Consider the following 13244-nt stretch of genomic DNA (forward strand, 5'->3'; position numbering starts at 1 on the left):
CCAAACTCCAAAGAAATCCCTTTTCTTCCCAAATAAGCCCAGCTCTTATGCAAGAGAGAGCTCTAGTGTTGTTATTTCCAGAAATGCTAACCACCGTGTTCCCGGGAAGCAGAAACTGAGGTGTAGAATTGGATAAACAGCTTAAGCACTTTCTAGTGGTGGGAGATATAAATTGCACATCCTGGTTGCAGCCTGGACTGGTCTATCTTTCTAAGAAAGCTGCTAAAGATAATAGGCAGGAATATCACAAAATCATTTCCTAAGCTTTTGGCACCTCTCCCCTAAGCATTAGTCTTACTTCAAAAATAAACCTGTATGTGTGTAATATGAATTAAACCTAATACCAGTGATGGTAATGTAGCTTTAATGAGTTCCCCTTGCAATTATCTTTTTATAAAAAATATTTTCTGACTTAGTAGTGAGTAGGTGAAAATGAGAATGAATCAGTAACACCTCTTTCCTGGCCATCACAATGTTACTCATTGACCCCAACACTTCCTACCTTCTCGGGAAGGCTGTTTATTTCTCTGTGTGCTTAGCATTTTTTGCATGGCTTGTTGAATGTAGACAAAATCAAGCACTTTGTACATCCAGGTATGATTAAAACCCAGCTAGATTTTTTTCCACAGTTACATGAGCTAGTGGTGATTCTGTGATTCACGTTAGTTAAATATTTACTTCTGAAATAATACAGCATACTGTTTTAGTAATTTATCCCAGATAGGTCTGGAAAAACTGCTTCAAATGCAGTATGTGAGCATAAACCCAGGCTTCTTCTGTATGTTTGCATAAGGGCTGTCACCTGAATTTGAGCTTGGGTTAAAACGAAAACTAGCACTGTTGGCTTTAGAACAGGCCAGGCAAGACAATGAAAACTACATCTGTTTTGGTCAGTAGAACGTGAGAACTCTCTATTTTAGCATTTGTTATTGTGGCTTCCAGGAAAACCACAATGGCAGATGCACAGGACAGTATGTCAAACTAATTCATTCTTAAACCGATATCACAGTGAGGTGCTTTATTAATTGTGGAAAACAAATAGTGCAGATAAGACAATACTTTTTTTTTTTTTAAATGTACCTCAGGCCCTTCTTAATTTTCTCTAGTTGGCTGGCGGGATTTTTACAATCAGAGCGCTTTGACACAGTTTTTAAAGGATTCCTCTTGAAGGCATTAGGAAATCAGGGCTGCTGATTAGTCGGCCTTTGAAGAGACAGTAATGTGGGATGCTCTGTGCATAATAATAAATCCTCTTGGAGCTTCATACAACCATTGCGCCTTTATAATCTTTTAAATCTTGTTTGTTCTCAGGTTACTGGGACTGAGAAAATTTCCTTCATGGTCAATACTTAGAGCATGTTCCTACCTTTCACTTGAATCTTCATCAGATTCTATATCAGCTCTGTCAAGAAATAAAAATCTTTTTTGTTACGTTTCCTCATGGAGATTCCACACCCTCAGAGGATTTAATTCTGCATAGTATGCTTTTAAAGGAAGCTCCACAGACTTCAATGTTACAAATATTTATTACTAATAAATGCATTTCAAGAATATTTGGGTGTGGATAAGTATTTGAGCTAATGCCTAAATCAGTGTGTATAAAATAATACACACATTAAAAAAAAAAAAAAAAAAGCAATGACGTATTATGAAGTATTATTGTTTTATGCCCATCTGAATGACTTTTCAGTGTAATAGTCTTAATTCTATTTCCTAGTTAGTTCTTAAGTCTTAATAAGTCTTAAGTCTTAAAAATTCCTTAAAAATTATACTGCAACTGAAAACATTTTGATTTTTTTAGGATTATTATGGAAAAAAAGAAAGCTGTTGACATTTGATATTGCATGCAAGTATTTCAGAACTGTGCTTCTCTATCTCCAGGATGTAGGGAAAGGGGCCTTTGGGAGTGTCCTTCGAAGAAGCTTTGCATCAAGCACACTATGATCTGCGATGGTTTCCCAGATTGCCCTGACAAGATGGATGAAAAGAACTGCTGTAAGTGCTTCTGCAGATTGTTGGTCCCTACTGTACTGTGTAAAGCTTTGAACGCATTTTGGGGATTCTGGAGTCCAGAATAAATTGAGATAAAAGGATTCTCTCCAGACAGAAAACTCATTCATTCCCTCAGTTTCCTTTTCAGTCCTTCTGTGGCAGCAGTTTATTTCTTTCCTCATGTTGTGTCGTCTGTTTTTCATATCCTTGAATTCTCAACATCTCTTCGGTCACTCCATCTCTCTCTCCCTTTCTCTCTCCCTCTCTCTCTCTCTCTCTCTCTCTCTCTCTGTTCTCATATCTCATGTGTCTTAATGTGTCTTTGTGTCTTTTCTTTTTACTTCTTATAGATCCTTTATTTTTTCCCAACTATTCTCAGCTTAATTTCATATAGATATAGCTGCTCACTGATCGTTTTTCTTCATTTCATCTTGACTTTCCTATTAATCTGTTCTTCAATAGCTTTCATACATCTCCCTGTTTTCTTTGATTCATCTGCTTGATGTTTCTTAGATCCTGTCTTTCCATGTGGCCTCCCTGTCTTCTTCTATATTCCAAACTGTGATAAATATTAGACATAAAAAGCTTAGCATGATACAGTGAGAGTATGGAGATATGAGTTGGGCCAAACTGCTCTCATTGGGTAGTAGATCTCTTTCTCCATAGGCAAGCTGGAACTTGGCTATGTTGTTTCCACTTCATAGCCAACTGGTGCGATGGGAGGAGGTAGAGGACCCGTGGATGGCTGCTGCTTTGCATGTTCCCATCCTGCATGTGAAGATGTGAAGCCAGGAGTGGGTGCTATGAAAATTTTCCTTCAGTTAAATGGATAGATTAGTGGAACTCTGAATTCTCTTCTTATGAGAAAATGTGGTGCATGTGTGTGTGGCCAAGATTAGGAACCAAGAAAGACATATTGGCCAAGAGTCAGCATGGGAAAGATGCTTGGGAAAGTTGTTTGAAAGTGGAAATTTCAGTTCTCTGGGCAATCCTAGTCTTTCAGCATATTTGCTGGAATTGTAGGAAATATATTTTACAAATTAAGTTCTGTTAGCAGAGACATCATTTGTCTTCCAAGAGATCTATGTGCAGATATCTTAAAAAAAAAAATCTAGCCATTCTACAAATTCTAATTCTACAAATTCCTGCCATGATACATACAGCCAGTCCTCTGTTATGGAAAGCATGTCACCACTACTCATTTTTTTCTGATCTTCATTTGAAAGTTTATTTAAATTCTGTAGGTCTGGATGCTTTCAGATCTAAAAGGAGAAGTATTGTGGACCAAAGCAGTAAACTGTGTCATCTCAAAAAATCTGTGAGATTTAAGCATATATGTCTCCTGTGTCTTAAATAGATTTTTATGGTATTTCTTGACTGTTTTTGTGTCAGGGTGTGGCTGGTCCAAAGTGGCAGCACAGTGTGCTCAGCTGAGGACTTCCAACTTTGGCATATACTCTTTCTGGAGGGCAGATTTAGAAGACTATTTCTAATTTTTCATGTTTTCTTCCAGAGCCAAAATGATCACTTATGTAGACATCACTGCCTTCTAATTCTGCATAACTTTCACCATGGTATTTATTCTTTCCACTTGCAAATAGTTGCTTAGCTTAAATATCAATACAGAAACTGTACAACAGCCAAAAATAGGCACAAATGAACGCAACTTTCCTCAAGCACTCTGTTTCCCCCACCCTAAATTTCCTAATGAAGAGGTTTAGAGGAGCTGGAAGAGGAGTGTGTTTGGGAGGAAGGTGCTGTAATGACATACACCTGCTTTTGGGGTAATATTTTTTGTGATTGGGAGCAAAGTAAAAATCTCCTGCAAATGGACATTCCTGTAGTTCCTTACAAATTAGCAACGTATTGTGACCTGGAGCAAGTCAATCTGCTATTTAAAACCATGGACTTTTTTTTAACCTCACTTTAGAGATGAGGAACTGAGGTACAATAGAGGATCCGAAAGAGAAATACAGAACTTGCTGTGGATGAAATAAATACATGCATGTTACAGGAAAACAGTTTTTAAAGAACATAAAGCAATAGGCATGTTTACAGCAGTCTCTTAAAAAGCAATGAACACAAGTTTTAGCTTAAAACTTAAGTGAGAGACTGAGGTTTCATATGGCAAGACTACAAATTATATTGAATAAATTAGATAGACGGGGCATACACCACAAATTTTGCCATGTCCAGAAATCCTTCCTTCCTTTTGGCTTCAGGAGCCCTTTGTGATTGAGTAGCAGCAACCATCTTCTACCTCAGTGGTGTCCACCATCAGTTTTGCTGCAAGTCTATCGCAGTGCTACATAATCTTGACCTGTGCCTACCTTCTCCATCCTTCAGCTTTTCATGTTGTTTCTTTCTCAGAAGGAAACATATTTTTGTCCTTGCAGCCTTCTGTGGGGAGGATGAGCTAGAATGTGCCAACCATGAATGTGTGCGACGCGAGCTCTGGTGTGACGGGCAAGTAGACTGCAGTGACAGCTCGGATGAATGGGACTGTGGTAAGTTTCCCTCTTGGTAGACTTGCCTTGAAGTGATGTTTGGGTGATGGTAAAACTAATGGTAATAATTGCTGGTGGTTTGTTGTAGAAAACAGTGGTAAGAGTTGCTACTCCCGCTTCTGAAAAGAGCCTGAGTTGAGTTGAGTTGAGTTGAAGGAGGCTTTTGGGGGTTATTAAAGGAGAGCTCACCAAACATTATTCTTTCAATAAAAATGTAGATGGATTTCATAAAAGATATACTTAAAAGAAGCTGGTTGGAGATTGGTAGTATAGCCTGCGCTGGTATTTTACTGAGTTATTTTTTTTTCTGTACATTATTTTATATTACTAAGTTCTGAGATGCTTGTAAGTCGCTTTAAATGTAGGATAAAAGATATTTCGTGGCTCATAGAATCAAATATTTTGTATTCATATTGAAGTACATTGTATGAACATTTAATATTGTATAAACATTAATAGCAATGTTTAGTAAAACCTATGCATCAGAAATTAAGTGTTCTAGAAATGCATGTGTGAAAACCGTAAACAAAGATAAATACATACTTTTATGGGGAGAAAATCAAAAGCATCTTTAGCATATAGGATAAGTGACTGTTTATGTTAAGATTAGTACTATCCAAGCAAAAGTGAGAACAGTTTAAATAAAATCACTATGTAGTTTGGGAAAAAATGCACATAAAACGTGTCTTCTTGTTAGGGGGCCTGGAGGGATGCAGGAGGGATGCATATTTCTATTGGCTCATTTGGGATCATTTTGAGAAGCTTTTTATGTGTTTTTAGACATCAGTTAAGAGAGAGAAGTGATGATCATGCTCTTTCTTGTAAGCAGTACTTGGTTTTTCCTTAATTTCACTCAAATATTGTTGTGACAGGAACAATTTATATTTTTGTGAGTCAAATGATGTTATCACTCATGTCAAACATAATTCATCCCATAAATAACCTAAGTGATTTCATTTGGACTATTTGAGGGGTAAGGCACCATTTAACAAGATTAAGGCTATCAGAAACATGTGTGAACTGTTCTCAAGATGTCTTTATTGTTTGCTGTCTCAAACAGGATTTCCATAGCCATAGTTGCCTCTATTTTAACCGATGTATCTGTTGAGCTTGGAAAGTGAGCAAAAATGCCAAATCTTCCATAAGTGGAAGACACTTTTGAATGAAGTTATTTGTTTTCAGTGCACCGTATATAAAATCAACCATGCAAAATTGTAGTCAAGTTATTTTTCTTCTTATTTGCAGTTACGCTGTCTAAAAACATGAATTCCTTGACGTTCCTGACAATTCATAGGTCAGCTGCTGATTACCATGTTTGTGCTGACGAGTGGCAAGAAAATTTGAGCCAGCTGGCCTGCAATCAGATGGGTTTAGGGTAAGGTCAGTAGTTTGTAGCATTGATGAATTTCTTAGGATAATTGGCATGATAGAGTTTGAATTTGTGAATGATCATTGATCAGCGTGACCCTGCGATGTTAGTGTGGACTTAGTATGGAAAGAGTTCATAGAGAAAAGGGTTAACAAAATTTTTTGACCTTTGGCTAGAGCAAAAGCTAGTAAAAATCTAGGTACTTTTTACCATTTTACAAACATTAATTGCCAGGTTACTAAAAGAGCATTTGGAAAAGTTAATGATCTCTTGCTTAGCCTCAGTATGCGAATTTGCACTTATTTAGGAGATTCCCAATCAATTGGAAATGTGACACTCTTGTGTATTCCTAAGCAAGTAAACCAGAACTTCTTTCTAATAAGCTTAGAATCCTTTGGTATCTTTAAAAATAGTTATTGCTTTTGCTACTACTTTGTTGTCTACGTATAAACTGATGCTCTCAGTACTTAATCATGCCCTTTCCCCCCCTCAATATTCTAGTCTAATAGCCTTATCATCAAATTTTCTTCTCTTCCTTGCTCTTAGGAAAGTGGAAAAGGTGTGCAATTATCCTTCCTTTTTGCTGAGCTATATCTAGACCAAAATTAGCAGGAGCAGAAACTTGCTTCTTCCTTCAGCAAGGCTTGCTTATGGAAGTAATTGTCAACTCTATCACTTCTGAGACAATGTATGAGACAAAAATATTTCCATTTCACAAATCCCTTTTCTAACAGGGGAAGAGTCATAATAACTTTTCTGTAAATCCTCTTTGTAGTAACAAGTGATTGAATGAATGGCTGTGATAAGTTTAAATTTGAATTTTGTGACTTGAGCTTATCTCTAATACACAGTTTTAATTGTTACTACCAGTACTTCAGAAAACCATAGTGGTAATTTTCTTTCCCATTTAATGCCTGATTTTGTCAGTACCTGAAGCTTGATTTTCTTAGCTATCCTCCCAATGCGTAGGAAATGGTGCTGCAGAACATGTAGTAAATTAGCTGTGAAGATCTTTAAGAAAACCCGAAGATTATAAAACATGCATCAGAACTAATTTCAGAAAGAAATAAGAACTAATAAATTATTTAACTCTACTTTTAGTATTGCTTAGGATTGCAATGGAAATTGAATCACGAAAGGGTAACATTGAGTCACAAAGGGTAACATCTTCTATATGGAAGGATAGAAGATTAAGTAATATAATGGTGTTACACAACTGTGAAATCTGACTTAAAGCTATAAGCTTCATCTCCTTTCATCATCTCCAGCATAATTTATTAGACAGTTAGCATAAGGAGTACATGGGAATTAAACTGTAACTTATAGGAAACTCAAGTAGTGCTGAAATATTTTTCTCCTCATTTTTTTTGTGTTTTCTTTTAAAAATAATATAGTTTGAACTGTGATTTTCTTCTGTTGATCCTAATTGGAAATATTTCATTTTAGTCCTTCAAAAAATTAAAGCTGTGAACATAGAAATTCTCTCCCTATTATGCCACATTCCAAAACCCATCAGCTGAGTAGCTATGCAAATTCATTAAATAAAAGCTTTTACTGATACATTGTTTTGGTTTAATAGTTCTCTTGTTTATTCTTACAGCAAAATAGTGCACATGAGATTCAAAGCTGGGACGTCTTAGTATCTTAGGCTGGGAATTACAATGAATGCTTTCCTTCCTGTATAGCTCTGCACAGATAACTGATATCTGTGACCGGTGTTTTCCCAAACACCAAAACGCAATTACTGTATCATAGAATCATAGAATCGCTGGGGTTGGAAGGGGCCTCTGGAGTTCATCCAGTCCAACCCCCTGCACACGCAGGGTCAATTACAGTGTGTGGCACAGGGTCATGTCCAAGGGGGGGTTGAGAATCTCCAGGGAAGGAGATTCCACAACTTCTATGGGCAGCCTGTTCCAGGGCTACATCACCCCCCAGAAAAGAAGTTCTTCCTTAAGTTCCTGTGGAACTTTTGGTGCTTCAGTTTGGGGCCGTTTCCCCTACTGGTGGCCAATGTTACATATATGAAAATAATGCATTCCTGGCAGCTTGCAGATATTTTTATTTGCTCAGACTAAATTAATCTGGAAAAGATAAGGAGAATTTAGTGACAGTGGTTAAAATTAAGTTAATTTAGCTAATAGAAGTAGTGCATTTTATCTAATAACAAATTGTCCTCAGTCTGGGAGGTCTGAGCACTGTGTCTGAAGCAACATTTGAGATAATTCTCTTCTGCCTGCTGCACTCACCCCAGGCTGTATTCCTGGTTGTTGGCCAGTTCTGATTCCGTAGGTGCTGTGCTCTTTCTCAGCACAGTGCAGGTACGTGATGCAACTTCGCAGAGAACCATGCAAATTCCAAGCACTGTGCAAGGCTGCTGACTAGTGATGGCTGGGGCTCAGGCTCTGCAGTGTGTCCTTAGCAGCTCGTATGTTTTCCTCTAGCTGAAAGAATGTTATCCATGAGCTGAAGTTTTGTTTATAAGAGCCCGACTGGAAATGTTTTAATAATGCAAGTGTTAGGTTTCATAAAGTTTGCAGCCAGCGGGGGCTATTGGATCATCTGATATGACATCCCATTCATCTCAGTGCAGATAATTTTGTTCTTATTTTATTTGAGCTCCTCCTGAGCTCAAAATTCAAATACTATAAAGCGTGTCTTTGGCAATTGGTTTCCTAGTACCACAAGTGTAGAAGAGAGGAAACAAATGGCCACCAGTGCTCAGCTCAATCATTAGCGATACCACGAGGGTCCTGCAGAGGCTGCGTTGCGGAATATGAACATATGCGTGCTCAAAATATTGTATTATGTTCAGAAGACTGTAGATTTATCTGGATGTTTAGTTGATGAAAAACATTTTCATACACTCTGAAGACTACACTTTTGTTGCCGAAACAGTCATCAAAACCGTGGCCTGCTCATACCTGAAATTTGGCAAAAACAGAATTTAGTGGAGTTGTTTGGCTGCTCTATGGGAATTCAGTGCATAGTTTCTCTTTCTTTCCTGTGAGATCACAAATGTTATAACAATAAACTTCAGCAGGTTGCACCCAGCTGTGTGAAGGGTAATTTCATCTGAACTGCTTCATGTGGTCTAGCAATATAAGCATAAAAGCGTAGCTGTTTCCAGTATAAGATGCAGTCATCTTTAATAATATTTGTTGAACAGAGTAGTTCAAGCTGCTGGATCAATAGTCTTTTTTCTAACATGAATTATTATGCTGTCTATCTACTTTCTAACAACTGCTGCATCAGAAATAATGGAAGTTGAATATAGCGTTTTGTTTAGAAACATCACAGAAAACAAAAATGGAATACTTATGCTCTATCTGCATTAGATTTTTTGAACTTCTGAATTTAACCCATTTTCTCTAAGAATAAATGTGATAGTAGGTCAAATTCCTTGTCACAAATAAAGTATTTCAATGCATAAATTCAATGTAGAGTTCTAAATCCACTTGAAAGAATGTAAAATATGTCTGACCTACCTTGAATACATCCATATTGGCAGCAATGTATTCTATTAATTCTTTAAAAGAGCTAGGATAGGAAAAAAAAAGACCCCAGAATTCTTCAGATTACATTTATTTTATTAAAAAGGGCAGCAAATAATTTTAAGCAAAATACTTACGTTACCTAAATTTAAAATAATTCTACAGATATATTAGATAATATTTGGTAGTTTATGCCTTATCCTTCATGTATGCATGTAGTTTTAAATTTCATATAAAATTATTGGGCGAAGACTTTTTAAAAAGAAATTTTAATCCAACAATTCCTTGCAAATTGTGACAAGTGCTTCAAGTTTTCATTAATCGTATTTTCAATTGCCTCATACAGCACTCTTTTAGCTGTACAACCAGATACTCTTTATTAAGTAAAAAAGTAATTATTATTATTGTATAAATTGGAGAAAGGTGAATGCTTCCAATCAAAGTAAAGGTTATTACTGTAATGATTGCTCATGCTTTTATCAAGCTATGTTGTGTCATAACTTGTATAAATGACATTACAGAATCTGTTCTTTCCCAATGACATCCAAATCAAATTTTCTCAGTTTAAAATTAAACAGATCTTAGTTCTTACTGTCTTACCTGGAAATTTATGCTGTTAACTGCAAGCTGAACTGTTTTTGTTTGTTTGTTTTTTGTTTCTGTTTGTTCTTGTTTTTGTGACTAATGCATTATTACCAATAGAACTATACTAACATTTTTCAATAAACAATAAAATTGCTGTAAAGTACAATATTGAAATAAAATAATAGTGAATTTTATATTCTATGGTGTAACTATGGTGTTATAGGACTCTGTTCAAGAGTAAGAACCATCTTAAATTCACCTGTGAGTACAGACAAGAAACACAAACTGTTCCAGTTCTGAAATAGACCTAGTTACCTGATATTTGTTACCTAGTAGTTTTATACGTGCATATTCATGACCTTCTGGTAGGTCATGCGGCTTCCTCTTTCAGACCTGCCCTGCTCTCACATGAGGCTTAAAACAGTGGAGTTATAGAAGCTGAATCTGGCAAAATTACTGGTACATTGAAGAGAGGAGAAATCTGGTTTGGAGATTATTGAAACACACATTATTGAAACATATATTTTATACTGAATTTAGAATTTAAGTGCTTTCAGATAGTTTTGCACAATCAAATAGGAGAAATTAGAATTTTACATTCAGATAGATTTAAGTGCAATTTAATGAAAATGCCTTGATTTTCTCATTTTTAAGTGACTGATTTTACAGTGTTATCTTCAAAAAACCTTTTTGGAGATTGCCTTAGATTAAAGACAATTTCTTAGACTAAAGGAATTAGATGTGTAGAATTATATATGTTCTTAGATGTGTATTTATCTTTCTGTGAAGCAACAAGACCAATTTCACTAAGATGCAAACTCTTCAGTTGACTTAAAACTCCCAGTGGAACATTGGAAAGAGTGGAGATTGAGCTCAAGCTTTTAAGGATAGTTGTATAATGAGAGCATAAATATCTGTGGAAAGAATCAGAAAAGCTAAGGAATAGTAAACCAAAATAAACAAACAAAACCAAAGCAAAACCACAAAAAAATCCTAAATAAAATATAAGTGGAAAATGTTAGACTTCTACTCATCAACAAATTAATTACAGTCTGATGACTAGGAGCCATCAGTGGCAAAGACTTAAGAATTAGGGCTAGATTAAGAAAAGAGCAACTTGTACAGCACTTTTGTAAGTAATTTGGTCTGCTGAAATTCATCCAAGAGACTTAAGATATATGACCTTGGCAGTCCTCCATTATGGTAGACAATAATAGCAGTTAGTATCTTTTATATGTTGCGGAGAATGCATATAAGCTGAAAACTGTTAAACATGCCATCTCTCATTAAAAAGGGAAAAAGAGGAAGATTTATCAACTAGCCAGGCTAACTTCAATTATCAAGAAATAAGTGAACAACTAATATATAAGGTCTTAGTGACAGAAAACAAAAATGTATTGGTAAAAAATCATGGCAGAGTCACTAAATTTCCTTTCTGGAAGAGACAGAGACACTGTGAATAGGGACGAAACAGTAGGTGTAATATCTCTTTTTGTATCAAGCCATGAAGAGTGGGGCTAGAAAGGGCATGTGCTAGGGCCGTTTTTGCCGTTTAGCCAACGCTAGGCCCAGTGAGCTCAGGCTTTGGCCTAGGGTTAGGTTTAAGAGAAAGAAGAAGGCTAGAGCCCTATGGGGAGTGGGTCTAGAAAGAACATGCCAAAGGTAACGTAGCGCTATGTCCAGCCTGGTCCGAGGACCGTATTTGCCATTTAGCCTGCACTAGGCCTGGTGAGCACAGGCTTCGAGATAGGGTTGGAGTGAGGGCTGAAGTTAAGAGAGAAAGAAAGCCTAGAGCCCCATGGGGAGTGGGGCTAAAAAGGGCATGCCAAAAGGTAATTGGTACAGACTGAAACATTAGGAAATGTCATCTGCATATGAGGAAGAACTTCTTTACTGTGAGGGTGACAGAGCCCTGGCACAGGCTGCCCAGAGAGGTTGTGGAGTCTCCTTCTCTGGAGATCTTCCAAACCCGCCTGGATGTCACTCTGTGCCACGTGCTCTGGGTGTCCCTGCTGGAGCAGGGGGGTTGAACTAGATGATCTCTAGAGGTCTCTTCCAACCTCAACCGTTCTGTGATTCTGTGATATGACTTTAGATAAATAAGGAAATGGGGACAAAGATGAAATAATAGCATGAGTGTCCGTTTTTGACTATCAAACCATAAAGATGTGTTAGTAGGAGGTTAGCAGGACTTGCCCTTTTTCTGGATGGTACTCAGTGTTGCAGTGGATCATTCAGATGATGGAGTGGAGACACTTCTTAGTAATATCCCATTCCATATCAGGCTGGGAGGAACCAAAAATTTTTGGATTAAAATTAAATTTTTGTTTGAGGTGGCTGGAAATAACTAATGCCAAGGATAAGGACAAAATAGCATGTGTAAGGATAAATCCATGATAGAAAATGATTGCCAAGGTAGGAAATCTTTATGAGAAGGATCTGGGGAATATAGTGGGTCAGAAACTGGACATAATGAAACAATGTCATGCTGCTATATGAAAAGCAAGCCAAGTATATAAACAGCTAGTTTAGGTTTAGCTGATTGTATTTTGGAGTAGAGGAATGGACTGGATGATCTTATAACATCCCTTTCAACTGAGTTTTCTATGATATTTTTGCTTTGGTTAACTGTGTAGTGAGAGAAAGACTTCTGCAAAAGTATCATCCTAATCTTATTCCACTGTTAAAAATAAAGCACACAACCTACTAGAAGCTTGAGGAAAAGATGTACCTGTCTTCTACTACACAGCTTTGTAAGTTGTAGCTTAAATATTACCATTAAGGTAGTAACTTTAATCAGTTCACAAAGCTCAATGGCATGGGCAAATGAGAAACATTGCTGTCTGCAGTTGCATCTGTTATAAACTTAGTGAATTATGGTACATTTGGCATTGCTTTTAAGAAACCCATAGCATGAGATTGCAGGCACCCTAAAGTGTATTCATTAGACTGTTGTTTTGAGAGCCTTGAAACTCAGAAGTTTTAGCACAGTTGTTTTGGACATAAAGCTTTATTTCATATATTTAATACCCACATGAGACAATCCATTAAATTTTTGTGGTCTACACAGTAATAGATTCTTAGAACCCCATGGGTGTTAAAATGACCTTATAATGCGTTTCAGTACTCAAATCGTTCCATGCAAATATTACCATGAGTTATTATGCAGTCAAGTGGATTCTGGCAGGATTTGTAAGCTATTTGGAAACTCTGGCAGAGGATCTTGTCCAAGGTTCACCACCCAAAAGGGCTATATGACTGTTACCACAATATGAATGCCTTACGTTTGAGGTATCG

General features: G+C 36.8%; 1 protein-coding gene across 1 annotated transcript in view; it reads left to right on the forward strand.

Moving 5' to 3' along the window:
* CORIN (corin, serine peptidase) overlaps window positions 1-13244 on the forward strand; it is a 114200-nt gene that overhangs the window by 87784 nt on the left and 13172 nt on the right. Inside the window, exons 14-16 of the mRNA XM_088524720.1 lie at window positions 1882-1995; window positions 4389-4499; window positions 5745-5874. Of these exons, the coding sequence (XP_088380846.1) occupies window positions 1882-1995; window positions 4389-4499; window positions 5745-5874 (355 nt within the window). The remainder of the gene's footprint in view (window positions 1-1881; window positions 1996-4388; window positions 4500-5744; window positions 5875-13244) is intronic.

Source organism: Tinamus guttatus, unplaced genomic scaffold (genome assembly GCF_059628265.1).
Source record: "Tinamus guttatus ecotype Peru unplaced genomic scaffold, ASM5962826v1 Tinamus_guttatus_pri_ptg000213l, whole genome shotgun sequence".
In the NCBI taxonomy this organism is placed as follows: domain Eukaryota; kingdom Metazoa; phylum Chordata; class Aves; order Tinamiformes; family Tinamidae; genus Tinamus; species Tinamus guttatus.